At 55.5% G+C, this 17,729-nt stretch overlaps 1 protein-coding gene and 1 long non-coding RNA gene across 3 annotated transcripts; one reads left to right on the top strand and one right to left on the bottom strand.

Moving 5' to 3' along the window:
- The first annotated feature begins 166 nt into the window (after nucleotides 1-166).
- On the top strand, nucleotides 167-12,005 carry LOC105092584 (uncharacterized). Of its 2 annotated transcripts, none has more exons than XR_837467.3 (4): nucleotides 167-351; nucleotides 825-946; nucleotides 2,991-3,076; nucleotides 11,866-12,005. It is a non-coding gene; the product is annotated as an uncharacterized LOC105092584 (long non-coding RNA). The 2 variants fall into 2 exon arrangements; XR_004136391.2 differs by having other exon boundaries at nucleotides 2,988-3,076.
- Nucleotides 3,370-7,232, bottom strand: LCN2 (lipocalin 2). Its single transcript, XM_031450573.2, has 7 exons — nucleotides 7,001-7,232; nucleotides 6,348-6,484; nucleotides 5,070-5,149; nucleotides 4,776-4,895; nucleotides 4,445-4,546; nucleotides 3,691-3,720; nucleotides 3,370-3,569 (listed from the first exon to the last, which is right to left on the bottom strand). The coding sequence occupies exons 1-6, from the start codon at nucleotides 7,136-7,138 to the stop codon at nucleotides 3,698-3,700; spliced, it is 600 nt and encodes a 199-aa protein (XP_031306433.1). The 5' UTR covers nucleotides 7,139-7,232; the 3' UTR covers nucleotides 3,370-3,569; nucleotides 3,691-3,697.
- Nucleotides 12,006-17,729: the final 5,724 nt, after the last annotated feature.

Here is a 17,729-nt window from a genome sequence, read left to right as displayed (position 1 = left end):
GTAGCCGGGGCCCCGCCCCTAAGGCGGGAGCTCAGCCACCCGAGCTCCGCCCCCACCCTCCCTGCATCCAGAACTCCTCCCCCACACTATAGCCCCGCCCGCCGCAAGGCTCCGCCCCCAACTCGAGCCCCGCCCTCGCCCTGCCTCACAGTCGAGCTCCGCCCGCTTCCGCCTGATTCGGGCCCGGCCTTCTCCAGGCCGCCGGTTGGGGCCTTCCCAGGGCTGCTGGCCGAGAATCTTAGGTAGTGGCGGCTTCGCCCTCAGTTAGGGCGAGCGAGCCCGGCAGAGGGGCAGGGCAGCCTGGGACCCTTCTACTCTGCTCTGCCTCTTCCTGCTGTTGGGGACCTGCGGGTAAGCTAGCCAGCGCCTCCGCGTGGGCGAAATCTGAGACGTGCAGTTTCTAAGGTCCCCAATGTATAGGGAAGATATCCACTCAGCCTTCTTAAGAGTCACGGTCAGCAGAGTGCAGCTTGTGGCTGTTACTCACGGAAGCTTCAGGATAAAGTCTGCCCAGCTATCATCATACCCCACTCTTTTTTACCAGCTGGGAAAGGAAGGCCTGCCCAGAGTCACCCAGCCAGAAAGTGTCGCTCCTGAGGGGGACCCAGAGATGTGATCTTGGCCTGGGGTACAGCTAAGTCATGTCCAGGGTATAGGGGCTCACTTACTGGGACTCACTTACTGGAAGCTGCTAGGAGGATCCATGGCGGCTGCAGCCAGGTCCTGGTCTCACACTGGTGGCTTGCTAGGGCAAGCCATCTTCCCGGCGGGGGTCAGGTATGTTCCTCAGCAATGTCAATGAGAAGAGATTCTCTCTGTCCCAGAAGCTGCCTTACCATTTCACCTGAGGAACGTGGAGGTGCAGTTGAGTCCTGCAATCTGAGCCACCACTGACGTGCATAACGGCAGCCCTCCCTGCCTTCTCCCTGAACCAGGTTGAATGGAGGTGAGATGAGGCCCACACTGAACTGGTGGGGGAAGAACTGCAGTGAACAGCCCCTCACCCAGGTCAGGTGACCCTCCTGGACTGTAAGGGTTCCCTTACAGTCCTCCTTCCACCCTCATTCCCCAAGCTGCTCCTCTCCAGCCAAGCCTCCACTTCCTCCTCAGCACCTGTGGCTGGCCACCTCCCCTCCCCAGTCCCCTCAGAAGGTGTACCCAGGGATGGAGCAGGTGGCAGATAGTACCTGGGCCGTTCCTGGAGAGGGATGAGTCTTTGGCTCTGGGAGGGTGCTGGGAGTGTGCCTGGGGGCATCTTGGTGCTCAGATGGATGGACAAGTGCATCGCGCATCCCTGTGAGGCTCCATGCATCAGTGTTCACATCCACCTGCTGTGTCTGTGTGGTGTGTATCTGTACCTGCCGTGGCGTGTTTCTGGGAACCTGTTTATCTCTCTGAAGGGCTGTCCCCATGTGCCCAGGAGTCTATGTGTTTCTCCCCTTTTCTGTGGGCTCACATGCAGAGTCAGGTCCTGTGATCCCACGTGTGATTTCACATCTGGGATAAAATACATGCCTGTTTTCCCTTGGGTGTCCTGTGCTTGCAGGGATAAATGTGTTTGGATTATGTCAGCACATCCATGTAGGTGGCCTGTGTTTCTGCCGTGCCTCTGCACACTTGTATGCTACACACAGGCACAGGTGTTTCTGTGTCCATCAGAGGACACAGGGCTTTGCTGTCTTGGTTGGTGAAATGCCATGGTCCCAGGGAGAGTCTCTCACTGATTGGCCGAAGGAGGGTGCCCAGCCCTCCTTCCTTCTCAGCCCTCCTTGCACCTCTGCCAGGCATTGACCCTGCCCAGGCCCCCTCTTTCCCAGGCAGACAACCCAGCCCCAGAAAGTGCCCCCTTCCCCATCAGGGCTCCCATCCCATCGTGGGAACCGGACAGGGGAGTCCCTGAGCTTGTCCTGTTGGAAGTCAGACTCCATGGAGTACTAAGCAGCATCTGCATGACCCTGCATGGCCCCAACCACAGCATGCAAGGAGTGGCACTTCTCCTGGCCTGAGCAGGTGCCTGGCGCCTGGGGCTAGCAGTGGGGGCAAAGGGAGGCAGGCAGGAGGAGATGAGAGGAGAGCCCACCCAAAGCCCCATCCCACCCCCAAGTGAGGGTGGGAGGATGAGAAGCTGGGTGGCACAGGTGGCGAGGCCCATACCTGGCTGGCCCCTTCTCCACTTCCAGAAGCCAGATTGAACCTACTCCTGTGGTCAAGGCCCACACACCAGACCACAGGACAAAACAGCCACCCACCCCAGCCATCCCCGCTGAGGGAAGGGGGTGTGCCTTGCTTCTGCCCTGCCTCTCGGGTCCTTGTTCACCTCTCACTCCCCATCTCACAAGCCCTGCCGTCATTCCTTCTCCAGCAGGCTGAATAACAGTCCCCAGAGATACCTGGGTCCTAATCCTTGGAACCAGTGAATGGTGCCTTATTTGGAAAAGGGGTCTTCAGAGACATGACTACATTAAGAATCTGAGATAGATTATCCAGGATTATCACAACTTCAGTATCTCCCCACTCCCCCAGCAAGGGTGAATGGGTGGGTGTGCAAGTATGTGGGTGGAGAAGCCTGGGTTTCCTCAGAATCTCACCTCTGGCTTCTGACCTTGAAGGGAGTAAGAGGCCAGGGAGGGGGTTCCTGGGTGTGATGTAGACATGGAGAGGCTGTAGCTGTGGCCTGTGGGTGAGCAGGGGCTTGTCAGGCCCCAGACACAGGCCCAGCCAAGCAGTAGGTGCAGGCCTGGAGCCCTCAAGTCTTCTGGAATCTGGATTCTTGGCAGCATATTCCCCTCCTGGCTGCCCCGGGCTCTGCCCCTGGTGGACTGGAGGTTATCATAGAGGGGAATGTGGGTGAAGACAGCACTCTGAATGGAGTCAGCATGGACGCTACCACCCACCAGTGGGAGCAAGAGAATGAGCACTGGGCCTATGGGGCGGAAGGGGCTGGCAGAGAGGGAGGGGACCACTCCTGGCGACTCTTATCTACCTAGCAGAGCCTCAAGCTGGACATGCTGCTGCCCCATCCACTGTGCACCCCTCCTGCCCTGGCTGCCCTCTTCCAGCATCCACAGGAGTCCTGGTGAGTTGGAAGTAACAGCATCTCAGCCCTCCTAGCCCCCTCCAGCTCCCTGGCCCTGGGTGGGCCTCTACTGTGGGACCTGTTTCAGATGGCAGAATGTGGAACGAGGTGTGGTCATTGGACAGGCACCCCTCGGAGGCAGTGACATGTGAGAGCTGCCACTGGCCATGGTTTCTGTGGCCTCCATCCTTTGCTGAGGACTGCAAGGGGGTCTGGGAATGATGCTAATGTGAACCCACCCTTTGCTGGTCTTCCTCCCAGATGGCTCAGGGGTCAAGAAGCACAGACAGGGGGCGAGAGCATGTGTTTATTTAGCAGGCAAGGAGGGGCTCTGTCAGCAGGGTGGCCCAGGGAGCAGCTGGTGGGGAGTGCCATGAGAAGGGTCTCCTGGCTCTCTCCTCTCACTCGTGTCTGGGCTGGTGGGGACAGCTGGGCAGCAGGCCTGGCAAAGGCTGACATGAGGGTGATGGGAGTGGAGAGAGGCAGGAGGCACCTGAAAGGGAGGCAGGGGGGGAGTGATGACAGCAGTGCTGGATGGGGGGACAAGGGCAGGCCTGAGACCTCCGCCCAGCAGCACCCTCGCTCCCATCAGCCCCCTCCGCAGCTGTACTCACTGCATGCTCACTCGTCATCGATGCACTGGTCTGTGGGGGAAAGAGTCCCATCAGAATGGGCAGGTGTGTGTGTGTGTGTGTGTGTGTGTGTGTGTGTGTGTGTGTATGTGACCCCTGCCCACCAGGACCCCTGCACTGCCCCAAGAGTTCTGGGCCCCAGCCTGGCCCAGCAACGGCAGATCTGGGGGGAGCAGAGGATTGGGAGAAGGGCCTGAGGACTAGCCGACCTGGTGGACCCCCATTCTCCAGAATGAGGCCCAGCCACACATCTGCTCGGGCCCCCAGGCCTCGCAACTATTTACCTGCTGAACCCTGGCAGCCCCTCAGCTTTGGGGAGGCTGAGTGGCCTGGCTGAAGCCCCATGCCCAGCCAGGTCGTCTGAAGACAAGGGCATTTTTCAAGTCAGCGGTGAGCAGGCCCCAAAGCAAGGGGGGATAGTGGCCCAGGACGAGGAGGTGTGAGGAGGTGGTGGTCCAGGATGGTAGGGCCTGGGGTGTAGGGGCAAGTGGCCCGGGGCAGTGAGACTGGGGAAACCTGGACCTGGGCCTGAAATTCTCATCTTTTGGGGAAGAACACTTGGAGCCCAGATCCCTGAGTGCCCCACAGATCTCTGGGTGGGGCAGGGTCTTCCTGAACCTAGAGTGGCTTCCAGGGACTCTAGTGACTAAAGCAGAGGACCAAGTCCCTCCCCACTGCTTTCCCTGGTGGGGGACAGTCCCCACGTCCCCTCCTCCTCTCCCCGGTTGGCCATTACCGATTGGGACAGAGAAGATGATGTGGTTATCGGTGAGGCCCAGGGATTTGGTGAAGCGGATGAAGTTCTCCTTCAGCTTAGGGGTCAGCTCCTTTGTCCTCCCTGTGGCCAAGAAAGCAGTGAGTGGCCGGCAAACACTCCATTGTTGAATGCATGAACAAAGCCTCAGACCCCTTCCTCATGGAGGGTCTGCAGGACCTCCCTCCCTGCCCCTCACCCAGGGGCTCGGAGCTGGCACTGGAGAGGACCCTGGGGGCTGGGTGGGGATGGGCCTGTCCCCTCAACAGTGTGACCAGGAGCTGGGTCCCCAAGACGGTAGGTGAGGACCCACCGTAAAGGGTGATCTTGAAGTACTCCTTGTTGTTGGAAACCTTCTTGAAGAACACCATGGCAAACTGGTTGTAGTTGGTGGCCACCACTCGCACGGTGTAGCTCTGTACTCCAGGGTAGCCTGTGGGGTGGATGGCGAGGGGTCAGCTGGCCATGGCTGGAAGGAGGGAGCCACTCCTTTCTCCCCAGCCCATCTGTAGGGGATCCCCCACAGGACAGCATCTATCTTGGGTGGGCAGGGGGGACCCTGTTCCCTGGAAGCCCCACCCCAGGGCCCACCTCACTCAGGACTCACGCTCAATATTGCCCAGGTTGAACTGGCCGGGCTGGAAACTTGGGACAAAAGTTCTGATCCAGTGGTCACAGCGCTGGTCCCTGTGGGAGCAAAGGGTGGGTGAGTGAGCGGGTGGAGGACTCAGGCTTGGACTCTTTGGGCTGAATGAAGTGGGGGCCAGGCCTGCAGCTGGAGGCTCTTGGATTCTGATGCCCCTCGTCCAGCCCAGCCCAGCCCATGACAGCCCATCCCTCACCACAGCAGGAGACCCCACCCCACCCAGCTTAGATGGGCCTGGGTTTTCCCCTCTGAGGCTCCTCCTGGCTGTCCCTGCCTTGTCTGCCCTGTGCCACCTGACCCTGTTCAGACCTTCCCTCCATCACCCGCTGTTCTTCCCTCTTCAGGGCTATCTCCCCTTGGTGGCCTTCCCTCCATGCTGGCCCCCTACCCTGATGCCCCCAACGTTTATCCCCTACTCCTGTCTTCTCTCTGCTGCTTCCCTCTCGGTAACTTCTCCTGGGGGATCCACCCTCCAAGGTTCCAGTCTGCTCCATGCCAAGGATTCCCACAGCTCCTGGGCCAACCCTGACTTGAGTCCCTCCCTGCCCCCTGGTATTCCAGAGCTGATCTCCCCAAACCCACCCTTCTTCTGTTTCTTGCTCCACAAATATACCCCAGCCCCAATCCTCCCATGTGCCACAGCCAGAAACCCAGAGGACCTGGGCAATCCTTGGCACCCTTCCATTTATCTCCCCACCACACCAGAGGGACCATGCTCAGACCCACTCTTCACCAGATCCCTTCTGTACTGGTGATGAGGCCCCTGCCAGTGTGGGGCCTGCCCCCTGCCAGGCCCCTCAGCAGCTCCTGCTCAGGGCAGCCACATGACAGCTTGCTGCTTCCTGAAGGAGTGGTTCTCTCCCACTCAGAACCCCTGCCTTCAAGGCCCAGTCCAGAGGCTACGTCCTTGTAAGCCCTCAGTGAAGCCCTGGATGGGGTTCTAGGCTGGATTTGGAGACCATCCTCCCCATCCAGGACACCCCTCCTCTCTTTATCTTGTTTTCTGATGACTGTGTCCATCCCCACCACTGTCTGTCTGTACTGAAGTGACCAGTAAATGCTAATCTAATGAAGGAAGGAAGAAATAAATAAATAAATATGTATCCAGTGCTGAGCAGTAGGATGAATGACTAGGTCTCAGCTTCAGTCAGCCCTGGGCTGTGACATCAGTCTGCCTCTAGACTCTTGGGTAGCCCCCCAGATCTCCTCCACATTCCCCAAGGAGGTGGCAGCTCTCACCTGAGCAAGGTGGAGGTGACATTGTAGCTTTGGTCTTCTTTCAGCTGGTAGGTGGTGGTGTACATCTTAAACTCGCCTTCTTCTTCCTTATTAACTGCATTCCCTGCCAGGCCTATGACATACCACTTACCCTGGAACTGCAGGGGGGCTGATAATAGATAGTGCCCACAAACATCCCTAGGGGTCCCCCCTACTGCTCTGTCCCTGCAGGCTCCTCTGGGCAGCTTGCCCTGAACCAGGAGCCCCTCTAACAAGGCAGCACAGCCTGGTACTGGGCATTCAGGCCTGGGCTGGACCTGCACTGATGAAGCTGGTGGGAGCTGGAGACGGCCAGGCCAGGAGGGAGTCTGGAGGATGGCAGGGATGGGGTGACTCTAGGCACGTGGCCAGCTGGCCTCCTTGTGCCCTAGTTTCCTCATCATGCAGAGGAACTGAAGATGTTCCGGCCATATACAGACAGCGGGGATTATGGGAGAGTCTGTCCAGGTGGTCCTCTGGTCAGCAAGGTCGGGGTGGGAGTGGGGCTATGGGGCGTGGCTTCCATCAGGGGGCCCCAGGGCAGGCTGGGCATCCTGCCCTAACTTGCCTCTCCTCTCTTATGCTCACACTCTTCCCCGGGGCCCACCCTGCTGTTGTCCCTCCAGGCCTCTTACCTGGTCGTCCTGGAAGTCGGGCTGCAACGGGACCCTGAGCAGAGGTGGGGCCGGGATCAGTTTTTGGGTGGAGTCCTGGGCCTGGGTCTGCAGGGCCCCCAGCAGGGTAAGGCCCAGCCACAGGAGACCTAGGGGCATGATTTCAGGGCTGAGGAGGCTGGCGCTCCAGACAGCAGCTGAAGGAAGAGGAGATAAGTGAGGAGGCTGCCTGGGGACCCTATTTATGATCCACCTGACCAGTGACCCACCCTGGATGGAGTGAGTCATATTTTGCCAAATCCAGGAAGGGTGAGGCAACTGCCAGCTCTCCTGCTGAAACACTTGGCAAGATTTTTGCCCCTTTCCCCGCTGGTCAGGATTGTGCAAGACCAGCGGCAGCAGGCCAAGAGGGTCAGGAGGGGACGTTCTCCAGAGCTCCGCACCTCTCTCCACACTCTCTGTGCCCCTTCCCTTCACTCTGGTTGGCTCTGTATGTGGTTAGTGGTCCTGGTTGGGACAAGCCGTCATCTCTGGCTTCCAGGAGCCCCTGATCAACCCAAGCCCAGGGTGGGGTATGTGTGGTGAGACCCCCCCCCTCTTCCCACACCCAGTGAAAACAGAATTGCTGCCTGTATGCTGTTTCCCGGTTCTCAGAAGGGACAGGGAAGGGTGGGACAGCTGAGAGGGAACATTTCTAACAGAGAAGGATGGTGTGGTGTGTGCCCTGTTCTCAGAGCCCAGATCCTGGCCCTCCCAGGGGCCGGGCACCAGGCCAGGGGCTGACCTAAGAGTCGGCCTCTCCCCCTCACTGCATGCCCCACGTGCGGAAATGGACTCAGATCGCAGCCAGCCCCTAAAGGACTCGGCCCTTGCTGTGAGCCCAGTGGACAGAGACCCCAAGGCATGAGAACCACATGTGGATGCTCAGCAAAGCAGAGCGAGGCTGCAGTCCCAGCGCCACGCTGGTGGGGGCAGAGGGAGGCAGGCATCTGCGCTGGGTGAGGTGGGCTGGGGGCTGGGATCTGAAGGTGGGCTGTCCACGCTACTGCTCTGGACACCAGGTGCTTTGGGTCACAGGGAGTGCAAGGACTTGGCCTTTTCTCTGAGAGGTCCTTGAGGCTATCTGCTGTCTCTGGCCACAGCCTTGGGCCAGGGACCCCAGAAGCAGCCTGGGCCTGGGATCCCTTTGTCCTTGGAGGGAGGCGATTTCCTCACTGGGGGCCTGGCCATCCTTGGGAGGCAGTGATGGGTCCCAGTCCCCAGGCAGTGTCTCACAGATAGCTCATCATGAGGGCCGAGGCTGTCTGGACACCTGTCCTGTGGCTCAACTGAGGGTCTGTTGGCCTCAGATGACACTGACAGGGACCTTACTGGCTCTACCCACCTGCTGCTTGGAAATCAAGTCCCCCAGCCTAGGCTCTGAGGCAGTGGGCCCTGAGGGAAGGCATTTTGGAGGGGTCCTGAGCTGGTGGGTAGAACACACCCTCCTGAGGCAGAGAGGCCCCCCACAGGAACCCTGCCCCCTCAGGCCCTGCCCTGCTGGCCCGTCTGGGTGATGAAATTGAAGGAAGTAGAGATGAGCAAAGCTTCTTCAGGGTTGTTGCCACCAAAGCCCATGCCCTCCAGAGGAGCCAGTGGCCACCCCCCACCCCTCTCATCTGTGCTCACAGCCCCAGGGCCTCCACCCCTGCTTCTCTTTGACCTTAAAAGGTATCCTTAAGTCTGCGGTGACTGCTGGGTATCGGGGAGACTGATGGATGGAGACTTCAAGAATTTTGGGTGAAAGAGGGGCAGTACCCTGGAGGGAATATTCTAGATTCTAAAAGGCAGGGTAGCCAATGCCCCTGGTGTGAATTGGGGATGGAGGTCTGGGCCGAGTCTGTAGCATGGGAAAACCAGGCTGGGGTTCAGGAGGGGAGATGGCCCAGCTGCCCAGCCTAGGGGCCCGTTTGAATCCTGCCTCCTCTAGGTGCTTGTAAATCTCTGTCCACACCCTGCCCCCACCCCCTGCCCCAGATTCCCCCTCTACAAAGAGAGCTGCACGCAGATCCTGCTAGGCCATGCAGCAGTGCACACACGTCGAGGTCTCTACCTCAGATCACCCCTGAGTTTCTGACCGAACCCATGCAGGATCCATTTTTTCTCTCTGTGCTGGCTCCAGGCTTGTCTCAGACCCACTGGCCTTGTCTCTGTCTCTCTGTCCTTATCTCCATGTGGCCGTGGCCTCAGCTGATACCTGACGATGACCATGTCATCACCCCCTCCTCACCTGGCTGCCTCCTGCCTTCTCTCCTGGTCCAGCCTTGGGGGTTGGGCTGGTCCAGGAGCAGAGGGAAGAGGGAAGGAAATGAGGTCTGTCCAGGGATTTGAGTCTTAGCAGTGTGCAGTGTCCCAACCAGACCTCGTGGGGGGCCCAAGGATGGTCATGGCCACAGCTGGAGCAGAGGTCAGGCCAAGCTGTGGCCAGTCCCAGCCAACAAGAAGAGGTGGGTGTTGGGCTGTCTGGAACTAGGGGAGGATAGGATCGGCTGGAGGTGCTTGCTGCCGTCTGCCTTAGGAAGGGAGAGGTCCTGTGGGCTGGGCTGGGGATCAAGGTGAAAAGCTCTGCCCACCCTCTTCAGAGTCCAGCTGGGCTTCGGGGGAGGGTCAGCTCAACACGCATACTCGCCTCACAGAAGCTGTGGAGCTAGGTACTAGAAGAGTTGAGTGAGGACTGCGGTGTAGACCTCCTGTTTGGACTTGAGCTGCTCCCAAGGATAGGTGGCCAGGACACTGGAGGCCCCACTCCTCGCCTACCACCCTACCACTGGGCCTGGTCCCTGGCCAAGGAGGGGACTCAAGGGTTCACACTGCCCAGAGCTGGGGGCAGCCCCTGGGCTCTGGGGCTTCAGAAAGCTCTGCACTGCATGGTGGTACCGTGTAGCGCACACTGGGTATTCCTCCGCCTCCCCTTGGCCCCTCTCACCGTGGCCGCTGGTTCAGTCTTGCAGGGCCACCCCTACCAGCTCTCCCCACCCTCTGAGAGATGCAGACATCCCAAGTGAGGCCACCACTACTCACATGGAAGTCTTGGGGCCAAGGCCATCTTGGGAGAAGCCAGGGCTGGACCTTCCAAGTCCTGCTGAATCACCTTAGCAATGGCAGGAACTTGAAAACATCCACACCTGGCTGTCCCTGTGGCAAGAAGCCAGAGAACTCTGGGTGTTCCGAACCTGTCTCTGGCACCCTCCACATGCCCGGGAGGAACCACGGTGGCCTGACCTCTCACAGAGTGACCTACGCCCCATCCCCTGGTCTAATCCAATCAGGAAGTCAGCCAAATGCTCTCTTGACAGTTTTTGCATCTCAGGAATCCAGTCTAACCCCCTGGATTTGTTTCTGGAAGCTTGTGAGCAGTGTTTAGCCCAGCCCCGGATGTTTGGGGCAAAAGCAGCAGCCCTCTCTCCTCTGCTTGAATGGCAGGACAGGGGCAGTTATGCTCCTCGGAGCCAGGGCCACGCCTGGGTGCAGCCTGTAAGGCGAGGTGCCCCCAGGAGGCCAGTCAAGGAAGCAGGAACTCTTGGTGCCTACCGACGGTCCCTCCTTGGCCACTGTGGGTCCAAACACCCAGGAGGAGGAAGAACTGGTTAGTGTGAGGTGCCTGTTCCTCCAGAGACTTGACTTGAGTCTCGAGTTTCCAGAAACAGCTTTCATTCCCCATCTCTCATCTCTTAGCCAGGGCTCACTAGAGGATCTCCTGTCTCCTCTTCTTTCCACCTAACTGGTGGGAAAGCTTGGAAAGGCAGCCCCTCCTGACAGCCCTCACAATATACCCACTGGATTCCTCCCTCTGAGGAAATCCTTGGGGTCTACCGGGTTGGAGACCTATGAGGTCTGGGCCCAGGGCCACATCCTGGTTCTGATCCTCGGGTCTCCGGCCCACGCATGCGTCTTTGATGGGTGCTCTTGCCTTTCACTCTGGGGCCTGGACTCCCATGCAGGCGAGAGGGCCTATCACGGCCACAAGGGGGCCAGGGGACTGGAGGCCACTGCTCTGAGCAGGGTCTGCGGTGGGCACCAGGCATCCCGCAGGCGGTGGGCGGATGCTGGGCTCCCGTGGAGCTGCGCAGGGCTACCTCTATCATAGGCCTGTGCCTGGCGTGGCCCTGGCACTGGACAAGACCTGCTCCTCCCAGTTCTGTCCTACTCTTGCCATTGTAAGACTGTGACAGTGAGGACAAATTCAGGCTCCAAAGGGACAGCATGTTCACTTCCATAAGGAGAAGGGGCCAACCTGGGCCAGTGGACAGTGGGGCGAGGGGCCAGGGAGGGTGGTGCAGGGAGCAGAGGAGAATGAAACCCTGAGAACGCTCACTGAGGCCTTGGCCTTGGCCTGGCCATGGCCCCTCTGTAGTCTAATTCTCAGGGGTACCTGGTAGGGGTCTGGGGGGAGTGTGAGTTTTGGGGGACCTTGGGCTGGGCTCTTCCTCCTTCTCATGATTCAGAATCACCTCAGGGGTGGGAACCCTCTGTGGAGGGGCGCAGGGCAAAGGTCTGTGTGCCCCTCTGGGCCCAGAGTCCCTCGGGCTTAGTTGGGCACTGGCTTCCCCAGGGTCCGTGCAGCCCAAGTGCCCTCCCTAGGGGCCAGCCGGAGTGTGCCGGGATTGGAGTGGCCCACGGCTCCTTGGTTTCTATCCCCATTCCTGGGTCCCCCAGTCCTGGGACACAGTTATAACTGAATGTTTATATCCCTCCAAAATTCATGTTGAAATCCTAACACCCAATGCAATGGTATTAGGAGTGTGGGGGTTGGGGCACTTTGGGGTGATTAGGTCATTAGGGTCCAGCCCTCATAAATGGGATGAGTGCCCTTAAGAAACCCCAGAGAGCTCCCTCACCCCTTCTAGCATGTGCAGAAACAGCGAGAAGACAGCCGTCTGTGAACCAGGAAGTGGGCCCTCACCAGGCACTGAATCTGCTTATGCCTTAATCTTGGACTTCCCTGACTCCTGAATTGTAAGAATTAAATTTCTGTTTATAAGCCTCACAGTCTATGGTATTGTGTTACAGCAGCCCGAATGCACTGAGACCACCACCTCCCCACACCACTGGGTCTCCCTGTCCTGGGCCACCTCTTCCCCACGTCCTAGGTCCTGGGCTTTTCCTAACAGTGAACTGCATACTTTTAGCATCTTCTGCAGTCTGGATAGACTGAGAATTTCCCAAATCATCAAATTACTACAAAAAATTACCATAAACCTTTTGGCTTAAAACAACACATTCCAAAGACCAGAAGTCCAAAATCAGAAGTTCACTGTGTGGAAATCAAATCTCCGGGGGCACCAGGGGACTATCCCTTACCCCTTCCAGATCCTGTTGGCTGCCGGCACTCATGAGCTTGTGGCCCCTTCACTCCAATCCCTGCCTGTCTTCACCTGGCCCTCTCCTCTGTGTGCAGAGTCTCTCTCTGCCTCCCTCTTATAAGCACACTCGTGATGACATTTAGGGCCCACTTGGATAATCTGGGATGATCTCATGTCAAAACCCCCATTTATTTAAAAGGCAAAGAAGGAAGGAAAGATGGAAAGGAGAAGGAAAAAGCCAATCGTCAGGTTAGAACACCAGTCTTTCACGATTCAAATATTGGTGAGTTGTGAAAATAGTCTTATTATTTTAGAAAGTTGAAAACAGAATGCACTCCATCATATTGTGAACCAGGAATTAGCATATTGTCAATCTGCAGGAAAGGAAAAAATCAGGGCCATACCAATGGAAAAAACAGCTTGTTTCGTTTGTTTTTGAAGACAGTAACACACACATTTAATTTGTACACCTTAAAAATCAGGCGTTAGGACATTAACTGTTATATAATTTTTTAAAGTAGTAATGAAAAAAATCTTTAACTTAATCACATTTACATTTGCAAGTTCCAGGAATTTGGACATGAATACCTTTTGGGGGGGCCATTTTTCAGCATACCATAGTCTTCTTGTCCCATATAGACCCGTTCTCCTCACACCCCAGGCCCTACCTGTCCTGAGCCATCCACACCGCAGACCTGCTCACAAAGGGACTTTTGGGTTCATTCAGGAAGGGCTCTGGACCCTGGCAGTCTGGTCTCTGTAGGCAGCGGCAGCGGCAGCTGGGTGCTCAGAGCCCCTAGCGTCTCTGGGTGGAGGAGTGCCAGGGCTCAGCTCTGTCCCAGGCAGGGTTCCTGGGTGCCCTGGCAGGTGCTGTGGTGCTGTGGCTGGAGTGTGGGAACCTTGCCCATCTCCCAGAGTCTGTGCCTCTTCCTGCCTCCAGATGGCCCCCTTCCTGCATGGCTAAGGGTTCCCATAGTCTCCCAGTGCACGCCAAGTGTTCCCGCCAAGTGTGTGTTGTATTAGGAGTGATGGGAAAGAGGCCCGCCGGAGGGCCTTACTGGTATTCAAGGGCCTCAGGGTCCCTTCTTTCTCTGACCAGAGCCCCTCCATTTCATCTATTAATTATCCCCACTAGGAGTAGGGCTGAAAGGGAGCTGCTTCCTCCAGCTCCTGCCCAGTGAGGGCTATTTTGGGGACTTGCTGGGGAAGGTGAGGGGCTGACTTCTGATCTTAGAGCTTGTGGACTGGAGTGAGGCTACTGCCAAGAAAGGCAAGGGATGGTCAGGATCAGCCCTTGCTGGAGGGCAGGGATGGGAGTGCTGTAGAGGAGCGGTTGCTGCTCCGAAGGGCAGGCAGGGAGGGGAGCCCGGTCTTCCTGTGGCCCATGGGGACCTTGGGGAGTATCCACTTGAAAAGCAATCCTGGTGAACAGAAGTCTGGACAGTCTTAAGGGCCCTCCCTCTGCCAGACAACTAGATCTAGCATGAAACAGATTCTTAGTGTCCTGCTGGACTCACAATAAACAAGGGACATGCATGGCCTTAAGGGTGTGTTTTAGAATAAGTAGAAAGGCTGCAGTCTTGAGCAAAGTGTCCAAAATAAAAATTTAGAAATTACAGAATAACTCCAAAGAAACAGAAGGAAGGAGAATATGACATTAAGAGAAGAAATTAATAAAAGAGAAAAATACAAAGGGAATATCAAAGCCAAAAACTGACTCCTGGAAAAGACTAATGACATAGATGGAAATTTAGAAAGACAGAAAGATACAAGGCACACATACACAGAAGAGAGGGATATAACCATACGTTCTATAGACATGAAAGGATAGGTGAGTGCCACAGGTAATGAAACGGGAAATTTCCCAGGAAACTGTAACTTACCAAAATGGATTCAAGAAGAAAAAGAAAGTCTGAGCTGCCCTATAACCATCACAGAAATCAAATCAGTCATTAACAAATCTTCCCACAAAGAGGATACCAGATAAGCAATATAAATCGTCCGTGTTCAAGCTGCACAATTTGACAAATTTTTAAAAAGAAACTTTAAAAAAAATTGAAGTATAATTGATTTACAATGTTGGGTTAGTTTCTGGTGTGCAGCAGTGATTCAGTTATACATATATATATTGTTATTCATTATAGATTATTACAAGCTATTGAATATAGTTAGTTCCCTGTGCTATACAGTAGGACCTTGTTGTTTATTTACAAAAATAAACTTCTGATTTAAAAATAGTTTTAGATTTACAGAGAAACTGTGAAAATAGTTTACAGAGTTCCCATATACCCTGCACCCAGTTTCCCCTATTATTAGCATCTTATATGGTACACTTATGACAATTAGCAAACCACCAGTGATACATTATTATTAACTAAAGTCAATGCTTTATTCAGACTTCCTTAGTTTGTACATAATGTCCTTTTCCTGTTCCAGGTTCCCATCTGGGATCCCACATGACATTTAGTCACTGTGTCTCTTTAGGCTTCTCTTGACTCTGACAGTTTCTCAGACTTCCCTTGGTTTTGATGACCTTGACAGTTTGGAGGCACACCGGTCAGATATCTCCACTGGGATTTGTTGGGTGTTTTCCCCATGGTTAGACAGGGATTATGGGTTTAGGGAGGTAGAGGGCGGAGATCAAGTGCTACTTTTGCATCACATCCTACGAAGGGTACATACTATTAACATGGCTAATCACTGTTGATGTTGACCTTGGTCACCAGGTTTCTCCACTGCAGGTAACTCCAATTCCCCCTTCCCACACTCTTGGGAAGGAAGTCCCTCTGCACAGCCCACATCTAAGGAGTGGGGAGTTTTGCTCCACCTTCTTGAGGGCAAGGTGTCTACACAAATTATTTGAAATTCTTCTGCACAGGAGATTTGTCTCTTCTCCCCATTTATTAATTAATTCAATCATTTATTTATATCAGAATGGACTTATGGTTATTTATTTTATATTTTGGGTTATAATTCAACACTAATTAATTTTGTTGATCAAATTGTTCCAACTTTGTGGGGGAGGGTATAGCTTAGTGGTAGAGTGCATGCTTAGAATGGTTCAATCCCCAGTACCTCTGCTAAAAATAAGTAAGTAAATAAATAAACCAAATTACCTCTCCCACCTCAAAATAAATAAATAAAATAAAAAAATAAATTTTAAAAAATTGTTCCAACTTTGGCCATTGGGAGCTCCTAAGTCCTTTTGACATACCCCTTTCACTGTGATTTTTGAGCAGTTTGTTAAGTCATGTCATGTATAAGTGCCCATGAGGCCACCACCACAGTCAAGACAGTAAATATATGCATCACCCCCAAAAGATTCCTCATGCCCCGTCCCTCCTGTTCCTCTCCATCACAAACCCCCTTCCCCCCCCCCCAGGTAACCCCGATCTGCTTTCTGTCGCCATAGATTAGTTTGCATTTTCTAGTTGTATGTAAGTGGAACCAAACAGTATTCTCTTTATTGCCTGGCCTCCTTCATTCAGCATCATTATTCTGAGGTTCATCTCTTCAGTAGGTTTTGAGTGAGATGAAGGGGCAGAGGGACATTTGGGTAGAACCCACTGGGGTATTAGAGAGGGTAACTGGTAGGGTCAGGAGAAGCGGCAGAGCAGAGGCTGGGTAGTCATGGAGGGTGAAGAAGCTGGCAGGAATCATGGGTTCTCCCTTGATGATGGAGGCAGAAGCTGAAGAGGAGAAAATGGTTAGGTGGGGAAGATAACCAACTGGGTGGTAATGCCAGGATGGAAGTGGGGTGCCTAGGGTGTCCCAGAGGCAGTTGTAAACCCAGGATAGGGCTGACCTGAAACCACAGGCTGGGCATTCATGATACAGATGGTAACAGAAACCATCTGTTTCTGGGGAAGAGAGAGGTGGCCAAGACCATGTGCATGGGGCCTAGAGGGGCCCAATTCTTAAGAGGCAGGGCTGCAGAAGAGAGGTTGAAGGAAAATAAGCAGGCGTGGGGTCATGAACCCACTGAGGGGCATGTGCCCAGGAGACTGGCCACCAGGGTCAGATACCAATGGGAGGTCACAGTAGCTATAGCCCGGAATGGGGCTCCTGGACTGGCAGGATCTGGGTTGTGCATACACAGAGGCTCTGTTCTCTCTTCTGTGTGAGAACCCTGAGTCTCAGCCACCTGTCCCCAGATGTCCCACAGAAACAGGAAAGAGCATAGACATCCCTGGGATTTGCTCAGACTTGGGCCTATGGATCTATCCAGCTCAGCCACAGACAAGAGGCCCCTGGCTGGAATGAATTAAGGAAGAGGCAGCGTAGACCAAGAGCAGTGAGCATGGGAAGGCAGGACAAGAGGCGTGGGCCCCAATCTTGGCCAGGATGACAAAGGGAGAATTTGCCAAGTATTTTGGTGGAGGACACGGTCATTGGGCTTCCTTCCTCTGTCTGGCAAAGGTGGAGCAGCTGCTAGGTGGGCAAAAAACAGGGGTCTTTAAGGCGCAAGCCTCACTAGACTCCAGCCTCTCCCCATTCATTTTCCGATTTAATCCTGATACATTTCAATGCAGGAGACACCAACCATTATCCTTATTCTACAGATGGGGAAACTGAGGCTCCAGATGGTGAGAAGGGAGCTGATGGTTGTCTTTCCACCCCTTCCTCTTGCAGTGTTGTGCAGGCAACAGGCAGCTTTTGTAAGCAAGTCACATTCACCAAGGCTCCAGGCCACACCAGCAAAGGTGGCAGGGGATGCTGACTCAGCAGGGTGGCAACCCACCCAGACAGCCCCTTGGCTAAACCAAGATGGTCCACTCCCGGCCCCGCTCCCTCAGGAGCCTCCATCTTCATAGGGGCTGAAAAAGTGGCTTGAGCGAATCCCAATCCAAAAAGGTCGAGTGACCCTGAAGCAGCCTCAGTTTCCCCATCTGTAAAACGGGGCCAGTTTCCCACAGTTCTCGAATGCTGCAGTTTCCAGGGACCAGCTCGCAGGTGCTCGCCCCGAACCCCGGGAGGGAACCTGCAGCTCCGGACCCACCCTGGGGCGGGTGATGGGGAGGGCTCTGCGGTTCCTTCCTGGCCCCTATCTCGGCCTTGATTCCCCATTCCCAGGAGGGCACCCCCTAAAAAGTAAAGGTCTCTTTAGCAGCCCCCACACCCCGCCGGGGTCAACTGGTTCCCCGAAGCCGTTGTTCTCGCCTTCCGCGCCCCCCTCCACTGACATGCCCAGGTCCTGATTGGGGCCTGACATTAGGGGCTTGGGCGCCACTAGGGTCGCACGATGATGGGGCACGGCGAACGTCGCGCAGAAGGCGAGCGGCAGGCGGAAGGTGGAGCGGGGTGGAGGCGGGGGATGGAACTCGGGGCGGGAAGAGCGGAACGCCTCGGTAGAACCGGGCCCGGTGGCCGGGACCCCGCGCCTATCCCCTCCGTCCTACGTCCCTCCG

This window comes from Camelus dromedarius, chromosome 10 (assembly GCF_036321535.1).
Source record: "Camelus dromedarius isolate mCamDro1 chromosome 10, mCamDro1.pat, whole genome shotgun sequence".
NCBI lineage: Eukaryota > Metazoa > Chordata > Mammalia > Artiodactyla > Camelidae > Camelus > Camelus dromedarius.
Note: the sequence above shows the minus strand (reverse complement) of the source record. Positions and strands in the feature narration are given on the sequence as shown.